Genomic DNA, 20,450 nt, shown 5'->3' with positions numbered 1-20,450 from the left:
CAGGCGTGAGCCACCCCGTGCCTGGCTTCATCATACTATTCTACCTTTGTTATGTTTGACATTTTCCATAACAAAAGGTAGAATTTTTTTTTAACGTAACAAGGTGCTAATGCTACGGTAAGGAGTTACAAGGCCAAAATATAGAAGATGATAACCCAAAGAAGTAAGTCTAATACTCAAAATCACTTTTGGCCTGAGGGAATTTGCCAATCCAGAGGAATTTGCTACCAAAGTGAACTGTACTTCCACGGCCTCAAAGAACTAAGGTAATTAAATTCAGAGCACAGGGTTTTCCAAAATTGGGAACTCTTATAAATCATGCCCCACTTTAAACTTGGAAACCCAATGGGCTATACCTTCAAGATAAGATATAACCAGAAGTAAATTAGTCCTCTCACAAGCTTGCAGTCTGACCTCCTATAGTTCAGGGAATCTCAGACACAGAACTTGGATTAGGGTAGTGCCAGACAAAGAACACCACTGGGTACCAGTGAGAAGCAAAGAAAAGTACTCTGTGCAGAAATATAACATTTCAGTGTTCAAATTATTTCTATAAAATAATATTCCAAGTATCCAGCACATGGTCAAAGATAACCAGGCACACAAAGAAACTAAGCAGTATGAAGCAGAAGCACAAAAAAAAAAAAAAAAAAAAGCAGGCAACAGAAACAGACATTCAAAAACTTCAGACATTGGAATTATCAAACACAGATTATAAAACAATGCTTACTAAGTTTAAAGAAAGGAAACACTGGATGGAAAAAACAAAAAGCAATAGAAATGGTTATCTCAAGGCAGAAGATGGTAAAAGATGGAAAAGGAAAGGACAGAAGTGAGATTTTCATAGTATAGAATTATGTAAATTTTTACATATTTCAAAATAAAATTAAATTAAAAAAAAAGTAGCCAGGCACAGTGGCGCACACCTTTAATCCCAGCACTTTGGGAGACTGAGGCAGGCATCTCGCTTGAACTCAGGAGTTTGAGACCAGCCTGGACAACATGGCGAAACTCCATCCGTACAAATACAAAAAAAATAGCCAGGAGCGTTGGCGCACACCTGTAGTCCCAGCTACTCGGGAGGCAGAGATGGGAGGATCACTTGAGCCCCCGAGGTCAAGGCTGTAGTGAGCCGAGATTGCGACACTGCACTCCATCCTGGGGGACAGAGAGTGAGAATGACACCTTGACATTCTCACAAAAAAAAGGCAATCTGTAAAACATGAAAACAAACAGAAACAACAAATGTACCTAACTGCATGTAAAATACAGTATGTGCACCTTACACTTGTAGAAGGATTTAGTGCAGGGGGAAAAAGATCTGCAAACATTTAAAATTTCATCTAGTAGCCTCATATTAGTAGTAACATTATTATTAATTTGACACAGATTTTTGTATATTGTATGATAAATCAAGTTATTAGGAAGGTAAGAAAAAAGACAAGAAATATCAGAAAATCACTATAATGTCTCTGAAATTCTTCTATGTAGTTAAAAAATATAATTCTTATTCAAATATTCAAATCAATCAATATGGTTTCAGAGGCTTATGTATTATTTTCCTCGGCATCTAGTCCTTGACTACATTTCAAAACCTCATCTCCTATCATGTTATTGTCTAGCCCAGTGGCTCTCAACTCTTGTTGTATATCAGAACTATTTAAAAGGTGGGTCCTGAATGTCACCCTAGAGTTATTAAATCAGAGTCTCAGCATGGGAGCAGCCAAGGATGTACACTTTGAAAAAGCAGCACTGGTCGGGCACGGTGGCTCATGCCTATAATCTCAGCACTTTGGGAGGCTGAGGCGGGTGGATCACCTGAGGTCAGGAGTTCAAGACCACCCTGGCCAACATGGCGAAACCCTGTCTCTACTAAAAATATAAAAATTAGCCGAGCATGGTGGTGGGCACTTGTAATCCCAGCTATTCGGGAGGCTGAGGCAGGAGAACTGCTTGATCTTGGGAGGCAGAGGTTGCAGTGAGCCAAGATCGCACCACTGCACTCTAGCCTGGGCGACAGAGCGAGACTTCATCTCAAAAAAAAAAAAAAAAAAAAAAAGAAAGAAAAAGCACCACTGACGATTCTGCTGCTCAGTCAGTGTAGAATCACTGCTCTAGCCCTATAATTCTACCTCATGTTCCTCAAACATGACAGGCTCTAACACAGAGGTCAGCCAACCACAGCCCAAAGCCCAAACTCCAGCTCAACACCTGGTTTTGTAAATAAATTTTTTACTGGAATACAACTATAGCCATTTGTTTATGCTTTGTCTACAGCTGCTTTCATGCTACAATGATAAAGTTGAGTACTCTTGACACAGACCACGTGGCCTGTAAAATCTAAAATATTTACAATCTGGCCCTCTACAAGAAAAGTTTGCTGACTTCCGTTCTATCTTTGCTCTGCATCTTTGTACTTTTCCTCAAACTCTGCTCCTATCTTGACAAGCTCATGTTCGTGCTTCAAAATTCCAATCAGCATCATTTCTGCAAATCCTGGACTTAGCACCCCTTTATATCTTTTCATCATCCTCTGTACTTTCCCCTATTACATCACTTATTATTGTTTTTTCTAAGATGTCTGTTTAATGACTGCCTCCCTGACTAGATGTTAAGCTCTCTGAGGACAACACTCAGAGTGTCTTATTCACTATAGTGCCTGGTTCATTGTATACGTATATTAAAATTTATTCAATGAATATCTCCTCCACCCTGCACACTTTTTTTTCATTTTGTTATATTTCTCAGTGTTCCCGTCTGTTAAGGGAATCCTGAGTCCAAATTCTTTCAGGGTATTTGTAATTCCACCCTGTTGTCTCATCCATGCATTTCAGATACTACCATTTGAGTTCTTCTCCATGTCACACACACATAATGCTGAAAGTGACAGGGCTGAGAATGAAGTCCTGAAAAGACACACACAAACATAAACCCTCCTCCACCTGCCTGCATATTGATATCAATCCATTAAATCAGCAGTCTTTGACTAAGACTCTAACTCTAATTGTACTATTAACTAGCCTACATTTTCTATCTTGTCTAGAAGGATTTTATGAGAGCTTCTACATCTATGAAGCCTTTCCTTACATGGCGCCACCTCTACCCAGGCAGGACTGGACTAATCACTCCCCCATCTTTCTTACAACTGAAGCTTTTCTCATTTTGCCATACTGTGTTATAGTAATTTGTTTACAAGTCTGTCTCTGCTACAAGCCCAAGCACTCTTAGAGGACAGAAAGTTACTTAAATTAACTGGAATCCCAGAGCCTAGCACAATGCCCAAAATTTAGTTGTTACTTAAAAAAAATTACTAAACACGTCTTACAATTTAGACACATTAAATTTATGGCATTTCCTATTTCTGCCACCACAGTATTACTATACAAAATCTAAAAATTCTTTAAATACCCTTACCTGTAGCAAAAAGGAAACAGCGTAACTCAAGAAAGAAGGATGATGGACTACATTTAAACTGTTTTTATATTCAGCCACTCCAGTTTTTTCTAGGATTTCAGGGTCAATAAACATTCCTTTCCCAAAGGGTTTGGACGTCCACAGGCAACCAACCATTGATGTCAAATAGTGATTAAATTCTTGGTAAGTCTTGCTGCTGAAATTGAACTCTGATTTTGTCTAATGGGAAAGAAATAAAAAATTGTCACTATCACCCATTCTCCCTTTCCTTCTTACTCCCATCAGGTCATATATATCTAGACTTAATTTTTAAACAACAGTGATTTAACACAGAGCTTTCTCATTCATACCTTTTGTACCAACTCATTTTTCTTTGCGGCAGTCAAATTTTTACGATACCTAACAGAAAAAACAAACAGAATGAAACATTTAACATGCCTTTGAATATAATGCCTTTGAAATGGTAAAATAAAAAAACCATACATTTTAAATGTAAATATATGCAAATGTGCATATACACAAATATCCAGTTGTCTAGTTAAGGATTTTATCCTTTTGTGGTACATTCTCCTCAAGTGAAAATAGAGGCTCAATAAGTTGTACACTTAAGATGTGTACTTGACTAAATAAAAAATAAGCCATGAAAAATGCTTTCAATGTTTCACTATTAAAAATTTAATAGAGTTATCACTCATAAATGGGAGTTGAACAATGAGAACACATGGACACAGGGAGGAGAACATCACACACCGGGGCCTGTCGGGGGTCGGGGGGCAAGAGGAGGAAGAGCATTGAGACAAATACCTAATGCATGCAGGTCTTAAAACCTAGATGACGGGTTGATAGGTGCAGCAAACCACCATGGCACATGTATACCTATGTAACAAAACTGCACATTCTGCACATGTATCCCAGAACATAAAGTAAAATAATAAAAAAAAATTAATAGAGGCTCAAAAGCAGTCAGTCACTGATATAGAACGTGTTTTCCTAATGTAAAAAAAAAGGGCCGGGCGCAGTGGCTCACACTTGTAATCCCAGCACTTTGGGAGGCCGAGGTGGGCGGATCATGAGGTCAGGAGATCAAGACCATGGTGAAACCCCGTCTCTACTAAAAATACAAAAAAAAAAATTAGCCGGGCGTAGTGGCGGGCGCCTGTAGGCCCAGCTACTTGGGAGGCTGAGGCAGGAGAATGGTGTGAACCCGGGAGGCGGAGCTTGCAGTGAGCTGAGATCGTGCCACTGCATTCCAGCCTGGGCCACAGAGCGAGACTCCGTCTCCAAAAAAAAAAAAAAAAAAAAAAAAAAGGTGCAGCAGAAAGGATAAAGGGGAAATTCTTGTCTGAGAACTATTAACAACTAATTAGTTTTTAAACATTTTAACCTTGACATAGTCCTACAAGTTATGTCAACAAGGTCTACACTAAGCTGAGCATGGTGGCTCACGCCTGTAATCCCAGCACTTTGGGAGGCCGAGGTGGGTGGATCACCTGAGGTCAGGAGTTCGAGACCAGCCTGGCCAACATGGTGAAACTCCATCTCTACTAAAAATACAAAAAATTAGCCAGGCCTGGTGGCAGATGCCTGTAATCCCAGCTACTCGGGAGGCTGAGGGGGGAGAATCGCTTGAACCCGGGAGGCAGAGGTTGTAGTGAGCTGAGATCATGTCACTGCACTCCAGGGTGATAAGAGCGAAACTCTGTCTCAAAAAAAAAAGTCTACACTTATGGACTGAAGAAAGTAATTTCAGTCCACAAGTGAAAGAATCAGAGGAGACCAGAAATAATACTTACAGTTTCACATAATTGGCAATAGCTCCCCTTATCTCCCAGAAAATGTTATTTTTACCAGAGAAGCTACAAACAATTAAAGCAATTATCACCAAATGACTAATTTTTCCTGAAGACACAGCAATTAGAATGAACAATGCTGAGTGCAACAGTACCATTGCACAAGTCCTTAACTATGAATTTTTTTTATTCTGTAGCCACAGCAGTGGAGGATTTAAAAACAACACAACTACCATGGCCCCACATTGGAAGGTCATGTCCAAAAGCAAGCCACATTTCCGATTTCCAGAGGCCCTGGCAGAAGACGAGTAGGAATATTTATTGTATTATAGCTGAAAGAGGAAGAGAGAATTATAATACACTGTTTCATAAAATGGTAAAAGGGCTTTGTACCTGTGCATAATAAAACACAGCTGGTTCAGGATGCTGGTATCCAGGCTGAGGAGTGCAGAATAGAAGATCCCAGGAGGAAACAATACCACTAATGGAAGGTTATAATTTATATATATGTCACACACCTTGGAGGAAGAATGATAACATCAGTATACAGAGTATTCCCCAGAACTCCTCAACTAAGTTCACCCAAAGAATCATCAGTATAAGATAAGCAATAATATAACATTAGCTTTGGACATGCCTGACTCCTAAAAAAACAAGTAACTACAAGCTGGCTTAAAATATACTTCACCAAACATCAGCCACACTATAGAGGATTATTTCCAGAAGGCCATTACTCAAATCTTTCATTTTTTGGGAGGAAAGGTCTTAAAGTTAGGGGGACAGGGTAGATTAAGGAAGTATTTCTTTCTCCTTAAGTTCCATAATACTTACTTATCATATGAGTTAGCTGTCAACTTACAAAACAAAGGAGCATGCTTCTAAGCAAATGCATAGCAGAAGACAACTAGGTATTAGTAAAGAGAGGAAGCTGGGAAAAGTGAGACTATAATGGATACTTCATGGATATTAAATTGGTGCAAAAGTAATTGCGGTTTTTGCTATTGTTTTCAATGGCAAAAACTGCAATTACTTTTGCACCAACCTATAGTTCTGTCCAGGTCATATACTATAAAACAATAAAAGGGTACTAGGTAGCAAGAGAAGTAAGGCAGTTGAAAGGTAGAAATAGAGATCTGAAGAAACAACAAGATATTTTTGGTTTCTGCCAGGAGTTGGGAATGGGATTAACAAAAAATGTTAACAATAGACTTCTCTCTAGGGCCAGTATTAACACAGGTCAATGCAGTGGTACCTGGCCCTAAATAAAAGCATTTGTTTTTCCACTTTGTTTATGAAAGTCAGTTATTCTGGCGAAAAAATAATCATGAACTTCAAAATGTGAGGTTATTTTAATGATGCTAATAAGATCATAGCCCCCCTTAATGGTTGTGCATGAAATTTAAATAATAAGCCAATAAAGTGGATAGCCTTCACATAAATCCAAATGGGGAAAATGTAATGTGTACTACCTTCTCATAGAAATCCAAAATAAAGTGCAGCAAGAAAGTACTGTTGCTCTCCAAGCGCATTGCAGTAGTGGATAGCCACCCTACATAGTGGATCAGTTTGGACACAGAGTTCATGGATCCACCCAAAGTTGTCTCTCTGCAATAAGAAACCATAACATTCAGATACAGAGTAGCAATAGTGTTCACAATTTCTAAGCTAAAGTTGAATAATATAAAGCAAAATGTTGGTGAAGATTTTAAAAACTATCAGTGCTCCAACGTATAATTCACTTTTTAAAAAATCACAGTGATTAATCATAAAACTACACTTAGTCCTCCAGGGAACCATTAAGATGAATTCATAGAATATTCTAGGCAATCAGACTCTACTAGTAAATACCAGAGAAATAAAGTATTAAGCTCCAAGCAGATATGAAAATTCTCAAGTGAGATATATAAAAACCATTAAAAAATAGGTATTCCATTAAAAGTTAAGTGGGGGAAAAAAGTTCACATAAAAGTGACATGAAAAATTCAGGGCCGGGCAAAGTGGCTCACACCTGTAATTCCAGCACTTAGGGACGCGAAGGTGGGGGGCTCTCTTCAATCCAGGAGTTTGAGACCATCCTGGGCAACATGGCAAAAGCCCGCCTTTACAAAAAATACAAAAATTAAGTGCGGTGGTGGCACATGCCTATAGTTCCAGCTACTCAAAATGCTGAGGTGGGAGGATCACTTGAGCCTGGGAGGAAAAGGTTGCAGTGAGCGAGAGTGCACCACCGCACTGTAGCCTGAGTGACAGAGCAAGACTCTGTTTCAAAAAAAAAAAAAAATTCAGGCCAGGTGCAGTGGCTGACACCTGTAATCCCAGCACTTTGGGAGGCCAACGCAGTCGGATCACTTGAGGTCAGGAGTTCGAGACCAGCCTGGCCAACATGGTGAAACCCTGTCTCTACTAAAAATACAAAAATTAGCCAGGTGTGATGGTGGGTGCCTATAATCCCAGCTGCTTGGGAAGCTGGGGCAGGAGAATCGCTTCGGGAAGTGGAGGTTGCAGTGAGCCAAGATCATGCCACTGCACTCCAGCCTGAGCAATAGAGCAAGACCCTGTCTCAAAAAAAAGAAAGAAAGAAAGAAAGAAAGAAAGAAAGAAAGAAAGAAAGAAAGAAAGAAAGAAAGAAAGAATGAATTCAGGATAAAATGTGAAAATGGACAAAATGATACAGTAAACTAGAAAAAAATGAGAACTAATTTATCCCAACCAAATCAAAAGTGATTTAAAGGAATAAACATTAAAATGACTTTAGGAATCATTTCCTATACTGTTAGTAACATTGCAACACAGATCGAAGGAAACCTACAGTACACAAATCAAAACTCAGTTTTGCCTGAATTCCTGAGCTAAAATGCTATTAAACATATTTTCACTTGAATTTGGCTGGGGGAGGTGGCTCACGCCTGTAATCCCAGCACTTTGGGAGGCTGAGGCAGGTGGATCACCTGAGATCGAGAGTTTAAGACCAGCCTGGCCAACATGGTGAAACTCCATCTCTACTAAAAATACAAAAACTAGCCAGGTGTGGTGGTGCACACCTGTAATCGGTTACTTGGGAGGCTGAGGCAGGAGAATCCCTTGAACCCAGGAGGTGGAGGTTGCAGTGAGCCAAGATCGTGCCGTCACACTCCAGCCTGGCCTGGGTGACAGAGTGAGACTCCATCTCAATATATATATATATATTTTTTTCACTTGAATTCAATTCAACCCTAAAAGGGAATTAGCAAAATTTTTGGCATCTTTTATTCTTCTAGCAAAAAACAGATCTGGCTATTTTATATTCTCCCTGGATCAATGAATGGAGTCTCTTACAGCACATATGGGTATTAGTTCAATCCATCCATCTACTCACCCCTGTCCTTCAATCCAATGTTAAATGGATTAGGAAAAGACTTACAAATTTGAATTCATAGCTTTGCCCTCCTATCTAGGTAGTCAACAATGGTTATGCATAAGGAAAAGAACATGTACAATCTTGGAGTTTCAGAGATGACGATGACTCTACTACTGCCCACCACCATGATAGTTCAGTGCCAAGGCAATCAAGGAAGGATCAGGAGACCATTCAAATAGGCGAGCATCTACACATAGCCAGCTGGCTATTTGCAAAACTATATCTTTTTTTTTTTTTTTTTTTTTTGAGATGGAGTCTCACTCTGTCGCCCAGGCTGGAGTGCAGTGGCGCAGTCTCAGCTCACTGCAATCTCCTTCTCCCAGGTTCAAGCAGTTCTCGTGCCTCAGCCTCCTGAGTAGCTGGGATTACAGGCATGCACCACCACACCCAGCTAACTTTTGTATTTTTACTAGAGACAAGGTTTCACCACGTTGGCCAGGCTGGTCTGGAACTCCTGACCTCAAGTGATCCACTGGCCTCGGCCTCTCAAAGTGCTGGGATTACAGGCATAACTGTATCTTAACTATGATTTTTGGTAGCACTTGGCAACTGTGTCTGAAATAATTTGAAACAATGACGATTGCTCAGAACAGCTTCTTTTGAAGTGTTTCTCCACAAAACACTATAGGCATTTTGGATGAAACAATTCACTGTTCAGGACTGCCTCCTACTTCCCACCCAATGAAGCACATTGAGCATCCCCATCTCCCACATACTAAATGATGGTTGCAACCTCTTCCCAGTCACTGTGACAACCAGAAATGGCCCCCTTCGAGAACCACTGTTGAGAAGTTTTCTACCCTTCTCTTTTTATGATATATAACTACAATTTACTCCCTTTTTGACAGCGATATGGCATATGGTCACATGATAAAAATAGGGCATTATACCTATCCTTATTTAATAAAAAGAATTATTGAAAACTTGAGCTATACTATATGCCAAATATTGATATGGCAAGCAAAATTATCCACATGTATCACCATTTATATAAGAATTTTAGAAAACAGAATTCCTTTTTAAATTGTCTGCCTTAACTTATGACACTAATAAAAGGGGAATTCTAAGATTTTTGAAAAGATAATACAGAAATTGTAAGGCAGCTATTTCAGGGGTACCAGAGACTTACACTGCAAGTTGGCCAAAGATTATAGATGCAAACATACTATTTTGTTAAATCTCTTGCTCATCCAGGGAATAGAGAATGAACAAATATGGGTCCAGGCTCAGCAGCCCACAGAAGGGAATGCAGGTTAGGGAGAACCACAAGTAAAAGAGAGGAATTTCGGACTGGACGTGGTGGCTCACGCCTGTGATCCCAATATTTTGGGAGGCCAAGGCAGGAGGATAGCTTGAGCCTAGAAGTTCAAGACCAACCTGGACAACACAGTGAGACCTTGTCTCTACAAAAAATAAAAAAATTAGCCAAGCGTGGTGGTGTACGCTTGTGGTCAGAGCTACTCAGGGGCTGAGGTGGGAGGATTGCTTGAGCCGGGGAGGTCGAGGCTGCAGTGAGCAAAGACTGCATCACTGTACTCCTGGGAGACAGAGCAAGACCCTGTCTCAAAAAAAAGGTGTGGGGGGGCAGGTGGAGGTAATTTCAAACGTACTATTCTTAACATAATTTAGGTAGAAGAGATTAAATGTTTAACTGAAATTTCTTTATAATAGTGATTCTTGGCCAGGCGCAGTGGCTCACACCTGTAATCCCAGCACTTTGGAAAGCTGAGGCAGGCAGACGATGAGGTCAAGAGATCGAGACCATCCTGGCCAGCATGGCCGAACCCCATCTCTACTAAATATGCAAAAAAAACTTAGCTGGATATAGTGGCACATGCCTGTAATCCCAGCTACTTGGGAGGCTGAGGCAGAAGAATCATTTGAAGCTGGGAGGTGGAGGTTGAGGTGAGCCGATATTGCGCCACTGCACTACAGCCTGGGTGACAGAGTAAGATTCTGTCTCAAAAAAATATATATATATATATGTGTAGGAGAAGGCAAAGATTTTAGGTAGAAAGAGTCAAAACAACCTGATTATGCAGTTCCTTGAAATTTAGTCTTTTACTTTTACTTTGAAGGTAAAGCACACATTTAACAAAAATTTAGGGCTCTTATTTTAAACTTCAAAGTTAAGATAAATTAACACATAACCAAAATACAGCACAGAAACATAAAAACAAAGTTGTACACAAAATTACGTTAGAGATTTTTCTAGCCATCATGAAAATTGGCTTTAAATATAAGAATATATTTTATAAAATGAGTTAAACTGAATGGAAGTCAAAGTTGCAAATTCTAATCTCATCTCTCTAGTGTTTTGTTATATTAACTCTTGAAAGAAGTCATTTAGCAGATAAGGGTTGCTTTCTGATTTATACAATAGGAACTTAGAGAATTCGCCTTCCTTTCAGGATTGTGGGGGAAGAAGAGTGAAAAGTCACAAAAAAGTCTTCCAAAAAAGTACTACTAAGCATTTACATGAAAAAATTAGGTTTCATGCCACACTATTAAACATACGCAAACATTTGTATACTGATCGTCTCTTGTGGAAGACCGTTAGATAACTCACAGAGGACTGTTTGTAACAGGTTTCATGTGAATGTCCATAGAAAGCCACAACAGCCAATTCTGCAATAGCTCTTTCAGACTCTGGAGAACACTACACTGAGGGGGACAAAATGAAAAAAGATTCATGAAATCATTCAGACATAATAATGTTCAGAACTAACAGAGGCTTAGAGATGAAAAGGACCATGGAGATGACCACATCCAATTTTGAACCCAACAGCTGCTTCTACAACATGATTAGTCTCCAGAAGACAGACAAATGCCAAGTACAAGTTTATTTTGCCATTTTCTCTACAAGAAACATACCTCAACAGGACTGCCTAACTTATCAGCCTAGAACAGACTTTTCTCTAAATTACATCAATTTATAACAACTATTACATCATCAAATAAAAACAGCATCTTTATCATGCCCCCTCAGAGAACTTTTGAAGTTGCTACAGATATGAATTCCTCTCCCTTTTTATCTTGTGGTCTACAATTACAATTTGCCACCTTTTTGATGGTCATAAAAATTTATCTTATCTTCTGTGACTTTGAAAAAAAAAGCAATTCTAGTCTTTCTTTTCTCAGGCCTTGCCTTGATTTCCCAAGCCTCAATCACATACAAAAACATTCAATGATGGGCTGGGCGCGGTGGCTCACGCCTGTAATCCCAGCACTTTGGGAGGCCAAGGCAGGCGGATCACAAGGTCAGCAGATCGAGACCATCCTGGCTAACACAGTGAAACCCCGTCTCTACTAAAAATACAAAAAAAAATTAGCCGGGTGTGGTGGTGGGCGCCTGTAGTCCCAGCTACTCGGGAGGCTGAGGCAGGAGAATGACGTGAACCCAGGAGAAGGAGCTTGCAGTGAGCCAAGATTGCGCCACTGTACTGCAGCCTGGGTGACAGAGTGAGACTCTGTCTCAAAAAAAAAAAAAAAAAAAAAAAAAAAAAAAAACATACAATGATGACATAAATTCGTCCGGGGCATTTATGATGATAAACCGTAATATCTATAAATTTGAAAGCAGTTCATACCATCCCAAAATCTAATACAGCAAACCTTTCTTAAAAATTCTTACTACATAATGGCCTACTAATTATTTGAGTGTTTCCAGTAATAGAGTGCTCACTGCTACTTCAGAGAACAGTTCAATTAATATACTTTTTGACAACTCACATTCAGGTTAGAAGTATGTTCTAGTTGAAAGCAACTCTGGAATCATCTAAGACAATAGTCTACTTTGGTGTCAACCAAGGAATTTTATCATTTGAAGATATTCAACATTATAATGTTATATTATCATTTTTTAATATTTTATTTTAATTTTTGTGGGTACACAGTAGGTATATACAATATTATATTTAGAAAACAAAAATCTTGGCCGGGCGTGGTGGTTCACGCCTGTAATCCCAGCACTTTGGGAGGCCGAGAGGGGCAGATTACCTGAGGTCAGGAGTTCGAGATCAGCCTGGCCAGCATGGTGAAACCCCATCTCTACTAAAAATACAAAAATTAGCCAAGCATGGTGGCACGTGCCTGTAATCCCAGCTACTCGGGAGGCTGAGAGGCAGGAGAATTGCTTGAACCCGGGAGGCAGAGTTTGCAGTGAGCCGAGATCATGCCACTGCACTATAGCCTGGCCGATAGAGTGAGACGCTGTCTCAAAAAAAAAAAATAGGCCGAGCGCGGTGGCTCACGTCTGTAATCCCAGCACTTTGAGAGGCTGAGGCGGGTGGATCACCTGAGGTCAGGAGTTCGAGACAAGCCTGGCCAACATGGTGAAACCCCGCCTGTACTAAAACTAAAAAAAAAAAAAAAAAAAATAGAAAACAAAAATCTTGGCCGTGCTTAGCGGCTCACGCCTGTAATCCTAGCACTTTGGGAGGCTGAGGTGGGCAGATCCCTTGAGTCCAGGAGTTCGAGACCAGCCTGGGCAACGTGGCAAAACCGTGTCTCTACTAAAAATATAAAAATTAGCCAAGCATGGTGGCACGTGCCTGTAGTCCCAGCTACTCAGGAGGCTGAGCCGGGAGGATCACTTGAGCTCAGGAAGCAGAGGTTGCAGTGAGCCAAGATCGCACCACTGCACACCAGCCTGAGCAACAGAATGAGATCCTATCTCAGGAAAAAAAAAAAATCTTGGCTGGGCGTGGTGGCTTACAACTGTAATCCCAGCACTTTGTGAGGCTGAGGCAGGAGGATCACAAGGTCAGGAGATCAAGACTATCCTGGCCAACATGGAGAAACCCCATCTCTACTAAAAATACAAAAATTAGCTGGGCATGTCTGTAATCCCAGCTACTCAGGAGGCTGAGGTAGGAGAATCGCTTGAACCAGGGAGTCACAGTGAGCCGAGATCACGCCACTGCACTCCATCCTGGCGACAGAGTAAGACTCGGTATCAAAAAAAAAAAAAAAATCTTTAATTCCCCACCTACCCTACCCCGTCACCACATTAAAGAAAGGTATGAGGGGCCAGTTGCAGTGGCCCACACTTGTAATCCCAGAACTTCGGGAGGCTGAGGCGGGCGGATCACTTGAGGCCAGGAGTTCGAGACCAGCCTGGACAACATGGTGAAACGCCATCTCTACTAAAAATACAAAAAGTAGCCAGGCATGGTGGGCACCTGTAATCTCAGCTATTCGGGAGGCTGAGGCAGGAGAATCACTTGAACCCGGGAGGCAGAGGTTGCAGTGAGCGGAGATCCTACCATTGCACTCCAGCCTGGGCAACAAGAGCAAAACTCTATCTTGAAAAAAAAAAAAAAAAAGGTATGAGGTTTTTATGTTCATGACGATAAGGGGACACAGGTTTTGTCTTTTTATTTTTTTGAGACGGGATCTCACTCCATTGCCCAAACTGGAGTGCAGTGGCGTGGTCTCAGCTCACTGCAACCTCTGCCTCCCAGGCTCAAGCAATTCTCCGGCCTCACCCTCTTTAGTAACTGGGATTACAAGTGCGCGCTACTACCACCCGGCTAGTTTTTGTATTTTTAGTAGAGACGGGGTTTCACCATGTTGGCCAGGCTGGTCTCGAATTCCTGACCTCAAATGATCCACCCACCTCAGTCTCCCAAAGTACTGGGATTACAGGCATAAGCCACCGCCCTATGGCCGGTTTTCTCTTTTTAAAAACAAAGTTGAGCCGGGCGCGGTGGCTCACGCCTGTAATCCCAGCACTTTGGAAGGCCAAGGCGGGCTGATAATGATGTCAGGAGATTGAGACCATCCTGGCTAACATGGTGAAACCCCATCTCTACTAAAAATACCAAAAAAAATTAGCCGGGCATGGTGGCACGCGCCTGTACTCCCAGCTACTTGAGAGGCTGAGACAGGAGAATTGCTTCAACCCGGGAGGCGGAGGTTGCAATGAGCCGAGATCACGCCAATGCACTCCAGCCTGGCAACACAGCAAGACTCCATCCAAATAAAATAAAATAAAATAAAAAACACAAACAAACAAGGTTGAGAAACACAGCTCTACCCTACATGTGAACCTTTTCTACATAAATATCCTGAATAGACAGCCATTAAACCTCTGCCTGACCTACTCCACTGTCAAGAAATACATCACCTCTGAAAGTCCTTTATTCCATCATGAGTCTGCTCTACCTGTTACGAGATACTGCCTTATATCTACTTCTGTTTCTTGAAGCTACACAGAGATCTCCTTTCATGTGACAATCCTTCAAATATTGGAAGGGAACCAGAAAATCTTAGCCTCTTTTCCTCCAGGCAAAATATCCCTAGTTCATTTACTATCTCAAGTTGGAAAGCTTCAAGTCATCTTGCATCCTTTACACTTTATCTTCAGTCACCATATTCTATCAATATTTTTTCCTTCAAAATATCTTACTTATTTCCTTCCCAATCACACTGTAACTGTGAAGACCAGGCCTTCATACCTTTGAGGTCATTTTATCCTCCTAGCTAGTATCCCTTATTCTAGTATCATCTCCCAAACCCCAATTCTTTTCCCATGGCTGCTAGACTCTTGTTATTTAAGCACTCCATCCACTGCATCCTCCTTCTTTCCAAGAACTTACAGTGTACATCCCATTAACAGCACCTTACTTTTCACCCAGTTATCTCACTCTTATAAATGTATGCCAAGGGAAGAGTTTAAGAAAAAAATCTATATCATGAAGATGCTTGAGACTGTTATCTATTCTGACAAAAGAAACAAATTAGAAATAAATAATAGAGGCCAGGTATAGTGGCTCATGCCTGTAATCCCAACATTTTGGGAGGCTGAGGTGAAAGGATCATTTGAAGCCAGAAATTCGAGACCAGCCTGGGCAACATAGCGAGGCCTTGTCTCTACAAAAACTTTAAAAATTAGCCAGGTTTGGTGGCACAGGCCTGTAGTCTCAGCTACTTGGGAGGCTGAGGTGGGAGAATCCCTTGAGCCCAGGAGTTCAAGGTTACAGTGAGCTATGACCATGCCACTGCGCTCCAGCCTGGGCAACAGAACAAGATCCTGTCTCTAAAAAAAGAGCAAGAAATAATAATAAATTACTAAATAAATTATGGTACTAAGGACTACAGTGCCACTATTAACAACATTATGACGACTATGTGGAAACATGAAAATTATTATGCAATGTTAATTATGTATTCTGATTTTTTTAATTTATGTCCACTATGTTTGCAACTCTATGGAAAATGATAAATCAATAAGGACAGATATTGAAAAATTAACACTCTAAAACAAATATAACAACATTAGTGTGGATTTGTGGGGCCGTTCCCATGCAAAATTCTTTGGTGAAAATAAGTTGTTTGCTGATAGGCATAACTGACCAGGCCCAAACAAAATGCACTGAAAATGTGAAAATATTTTAATAGATTTTAAAAATACTATTCATTTATTAGACTAAGCTGGGTAATCTAGCTATACAATAACAAGGCAATAACTAGTTACTACAGGCCTTGGAAACCAATGTTTAGCTAATTCTACCATATTTCACATTCCTGTTACCCTTAGTCACCTCCCAATATGTAAGCCTCTTTAGTCACTTATTCTTCCTTGTCTCTATGCTTCTTGTCCTCTTTCATTGATCCTATCCTTTCCAAATCTCTCAACTGCAGTATCCAGAACCTCTGTTCTGTGGTAACCTAAACATACACCTTCATATTCTACAAAGTATGTTTTCTCTGTCTTCTTACCTTAATCATATCCTAGCTCTCCTTCACCACCAAACCAGGACACTGTTTCCTCTGAATATATTTCCATATCTATCCCACCTTAACAACTAGAAGTAAGCAGTGCCCTATACTAAGCTTCCCACTGCTAATGTGGAACAGAATATAAGCCCCTTCTTTGAGAAGGTAAATATAAAATCAGAAATAAATCCTACTTTAAGAAGGAAATCAGATTTAATTTAAAAGATAATATACAGGCCGGGCACAGTGGCTCATGCCTATAATCCCAGCACTCTGGTAGGCCAAGGCAGGTGGATTACCTGAGGTCAGGAGTTCGTGACCAGCCTGGCCAACGTGGTGAAACCGTCTCTACTAAAAAATACAAAACATTAGACGAGTATGGTGGCGGGCGCCTGTAATCCCAGCTACTGGGGAGGCTGAGGCAAGAGAATCGCTTGAACCCGCTAGGCAGAGGTTGCAATAAGCCAAGATCACGCCACTGCACTCCAGCCTGGGCGACAGAGCGAGACTCCATCTAAGAAAAAAAACCCATAATATACAAAAATCAAATGGATCTTCTATTTAATCAAGTGCCATGGAAAAAAATTGCCTTAAGATTGTTTACAAATAATTTGTGAGCTACAGAAAGAACCTCATTAGTCAAACTACTGCTAAAAGCTGAATTTGTTAGGCTAAATATTTGATTGCATTTCGCTAGTCAGTTTTTCTCATGAGTCTGACTATCCCTTGCTTTTCTGAACACAACACAAAAGGTATCTTCAACCCTATTTCCAAACTATTATTCCTCCTTCCTTGTGTAAAAAACCCTTTCTCCTTTGTTCATACTATCCAGCTACACTACCCTCTATTTTTTTATCTTCTCATATCTCTGCTATCACTTGGAATCTTATCCAGATTCATTGAGGACCTTAGAACTCTGCATCATGTCCTGCCATCAATACCTCAGTTACACCAGTGTCCATGCAAATGATCCCCCCAACATTTCAGCTTCACAGTTCCTTGACTTTGAATCAAATAACCTTCACCTTCACTCCACCTTAGTTACCCACTCCCACAGCCACACACTAGATTCTATCATAACCTGAATTGAACCACACCAAAATCTATGATTTTCTTCTTTGTTATAACTTCCTATTCCAGCTTTCTCACAGACTCAACTCCAACTATAGCTACTCGTTTTTCAACATCAGAGATATTCAATCCCTTAATTCCTTTTTTAAATTAAAAAAAAAAATTTTTTTTTTTGAGACGGAATCTTGTTCTGTTGCCCAGACTGGAGTGCAGTGGTGCAATCTTGGCTCACTGCAACCTCCACCTCCCGGGTTCAAGAGATTCTCCTGCCTCAGCCTCCTGAGTAGTTGGGATTACAGGCATGCACCACCACGCCCAGCTAATTTTTGTATTTTTAGTAGAGATGGGGTTTCACCACGTTGGTCAGGCTGGTCTCGAACTCCTGATCTCAAGTGATCCGCCCATCTCAGCCTCCCAAAGTGCTAGGATTACAGGCATGAGCCACTGCACCCAGCCAATTCCTTAATTGTTAACCTCCTTTTTCAGGTTTATCAGCCTTCTCCTGGCCTTATTTTCCTATCTAGACTAGAGCACACAGCTGATCACAACTCTCTTGTACTCCATTCAACCAGCAAAACCCAAACTGATTCAATCTCGTAATTTGCTTTCTCTTCTCCAATATCTAAGTGGAAGAAAACACACAACTGCAAAGATTGGCGTCATTCCAAATTGATGATCTCCAACTTCTGCTGGGCCCTTAATGACGCTCAATAATCCTTTTACTTGTCTTTAACCAGCTCTTTTTTCTCCCCGGCTGTCCTAAGCAGCTAACACCCTCCTGGAGTGTCCTACTTAATTCTATTCTCTAAATCATGCTTCTTATTTTGAGAAATTTAACATTCTTAGGCACAAAGTACTTTAATATCTTGCCCTTTCTTCTAACTTTATAAATATATCTATATATCCACCTATCCATGCATCCTCTCCCCAGTCTTAGAGGATAAATGGTGCCTCCCAATTCCTAACCACCCATTCGAGTAAATCTCACTACCTAGTTTTAACCCAATACCTTCATATTTCTTCTGGAACCCTGTACCATCAATTATTCCCAATCTTTTCTCCATTTTCAACTTCTCCCTCTTCTCCACTGGCTCCTTCGACTCCATCTATAAACACACTCACGTTTCTCTCATTTTAGAGGCAAAACAAACAAACAAACAAACAACTTCCCCTGGTTCCCAGTCCCCCTATAGCTCTCTCTACAACTTTTTATCGGTCAAACATTTTGAAACATATTCTATACTCACTGTCTTGACTTGACTTTTCACTCACTCCTCAACCCACACAATCTGACTTCTACCTCCCCTGAATATATTTCCATATTCCACCTTAACAACTAGAAGTTGTTCCACTGGAACTACTCACAAAGGAAGCCAAAACCTCTGTATTATCAATTCTAAAAGAAACTTTTCTTGTCCATATCCTTCTGAACCTTCCTGGGATATTTGGCAACATCATTCCTTCATTCTTTATTGATATCCTGTATTCCCTTTGTTTCCTTGGAACTATTATTCTCCTGGTTATTTTTTATACTTCTGGCAATTTCTTAAGATTCCTTCAGACTGTCCTCTTTCTTGGCCTGAGAATTAAATACTGTGCATTCCCCTGAGTTCTGTTTTTAGCCTGCTGTCTGTTCCCTTCCTTCCTTCGTTCCTCTCCCCACCCGTCTCACTCTCAAATATACGTGTATGAATGTGTATATGCATATTAGGTTGAACCACGGCAAACTGCCAATCATTAACCACCTCTGACGTACAAAAAATGGCAATTTCCTATGGTCCAGCCTAACGTTTAAACAGCTCTTTAGCGTGGAAGAATAAGAGAAGAAACAAAGAATAACCCAATTAGAAGATTGAGAGAGAACTGCAAAAAAAAAAAAAATTCAAACTGAAGTCTCTGAAAATTTATTAGCTGGGAGAATTGGTGTGGATGTCATGTGAATGATGATATTGGTCAGGATGTAAAAGTTACAATTAGCATAAATAGACCTCAAATCCAAGTTAATGTGATAGGTAATTAATCAAGTGCCATTCAATTATGACAAACGCTAACCAGGACAACATGTTTCCTGTCAATGTGGCCAACAGTAAGTGATTTAAGGTAAAAAAAAAAAAAAAAAGTTATAAAAGAAACATTACTCAATTGCCCCTCTTTTAGAATAGGAATAACCATTCTATAAGAAAGTGGCTCTCAAACTCATTCAGGTAGAACTTCTGGAAGCCATATTGGTCTTCTTGGAGACCACTCCAAAATAGTAACATATTATATATAAGGATGGAACAATTTTACTAGCAGAAAACGACTATTACTATAAATATAAAATATGAATGTCATGGGGAGTTTTGTTTGCTTTGGTCACTACTATATTCCCAGTGTCAAGAAGGGTATATAGTAGGTGCTCAAAAAATATTTGTGAAATGAATAAATGTATCTACAAAAATATAAACCACAACAATCAAACTAAGTATTTCTCAGTTTGTTTGTTTTTATTAATATGCATCTGCCACTTGTTCGTTCACTATGTCATTTGCTACAAGTGGAAACAGGTCAGGAAAACTGTATGCAACACAGCCTTAAAAAAGGAACATTCTATGTATTAACTTTGAGTTGAGTGATGCAGTACCTCAAAGCCCAGGTCCAAGAAAATCCTGTTATAAAACCATTGCTGTAATGTCAGTTTGGAATTGTGTACCACCAGCAATAGAATAATACACCCTATTGAATCTAAGCAAGACAAGTTTTTGTTACCTTGAAATAAATGGTTGATGTAAAGAAGAGCTGTGCTAGACGGTCAAAAAGAAGTGGTTTCACCTCTAGGAATCAAAAAAAAGATTATTCAAAATCCTTTCAATCATAGTACATTGAATTAAATGACTCCAAATTTTCATGATACATACCAGAGAAGCTATTAAAAGGAATCCAGCTCACAAGCTGAAGGAACTGTGACCGACAACAGAGGCCATCCCAGAGAGGAAGGCTCTTATACAGGAATGCTTCACAGGAATAAAACCCCTCCTGTAACACAAGTGAATAGTAAATCCTTATATGGAATTCTT

General features: G+C 40.2%; 1 protein-coding gene across 2 annotated transcripts in view; it reads right to left on the bottom strand.

The window, feature by feature from the left end:
* Positions 1 to 20,450, bottom strand: part of CENPI (centromere protein I) — a 66,702-nt gene that overhangs the window by 12,033 nt on the left and 34,219 nt on the right. For both annotated transcript variants that reach the window (XM_030806861.1, XM_030806863.1), the window contains 7 exons: positions 20,292 to 20,409; positions 20,143 to 20,207; positions 11,171 to 11,265; positions 6,674 to 6,809; positions 5,598 to 5,722; positions 3,765 to 3,813; positions 3,415 to 3,633 (listed from right to left, as the gene is read on the bottom strand). In XM_030806861.1, the coding sequence (XP_030662721.1) occupies positions 3,415 to 3,633; positions 3,765 to 3,813; positions 5,598 to 5,722; positions 6,674 to 6,809; positions 11,171 to 11,265; positions 20,143 to 20,207; positions 20,292 to 20,409 (807 nt within the window). The remainder of the gene's footprint in view (positions 1 to 3,414; positions 3,634 to 3,764; positions 3,814 to 5,597; positions 5,723 to 6,673; positions 6,810 to 11,170; positions 11,266 to 20,142; positions 20,208 to 20,291; positions 20,410 to 20,450) is intronic.

Source organism: Nomascus leucogenys, chromosome X (assembly GCF_006542625.1).
Source record: "Nomascus leucogenys isolate Asia chromosome X, Asia_NLE_v1, whole genome shotgun sequence".
NCBI lineage: Eukaryota > Metazoa > Chordata > Mammalia > Primates > Hylobatidae > Nomascus > Nomascus leucogenys.
This window is presented reverse-complemented; position numbering and strand designations above follow the sequence as displayed.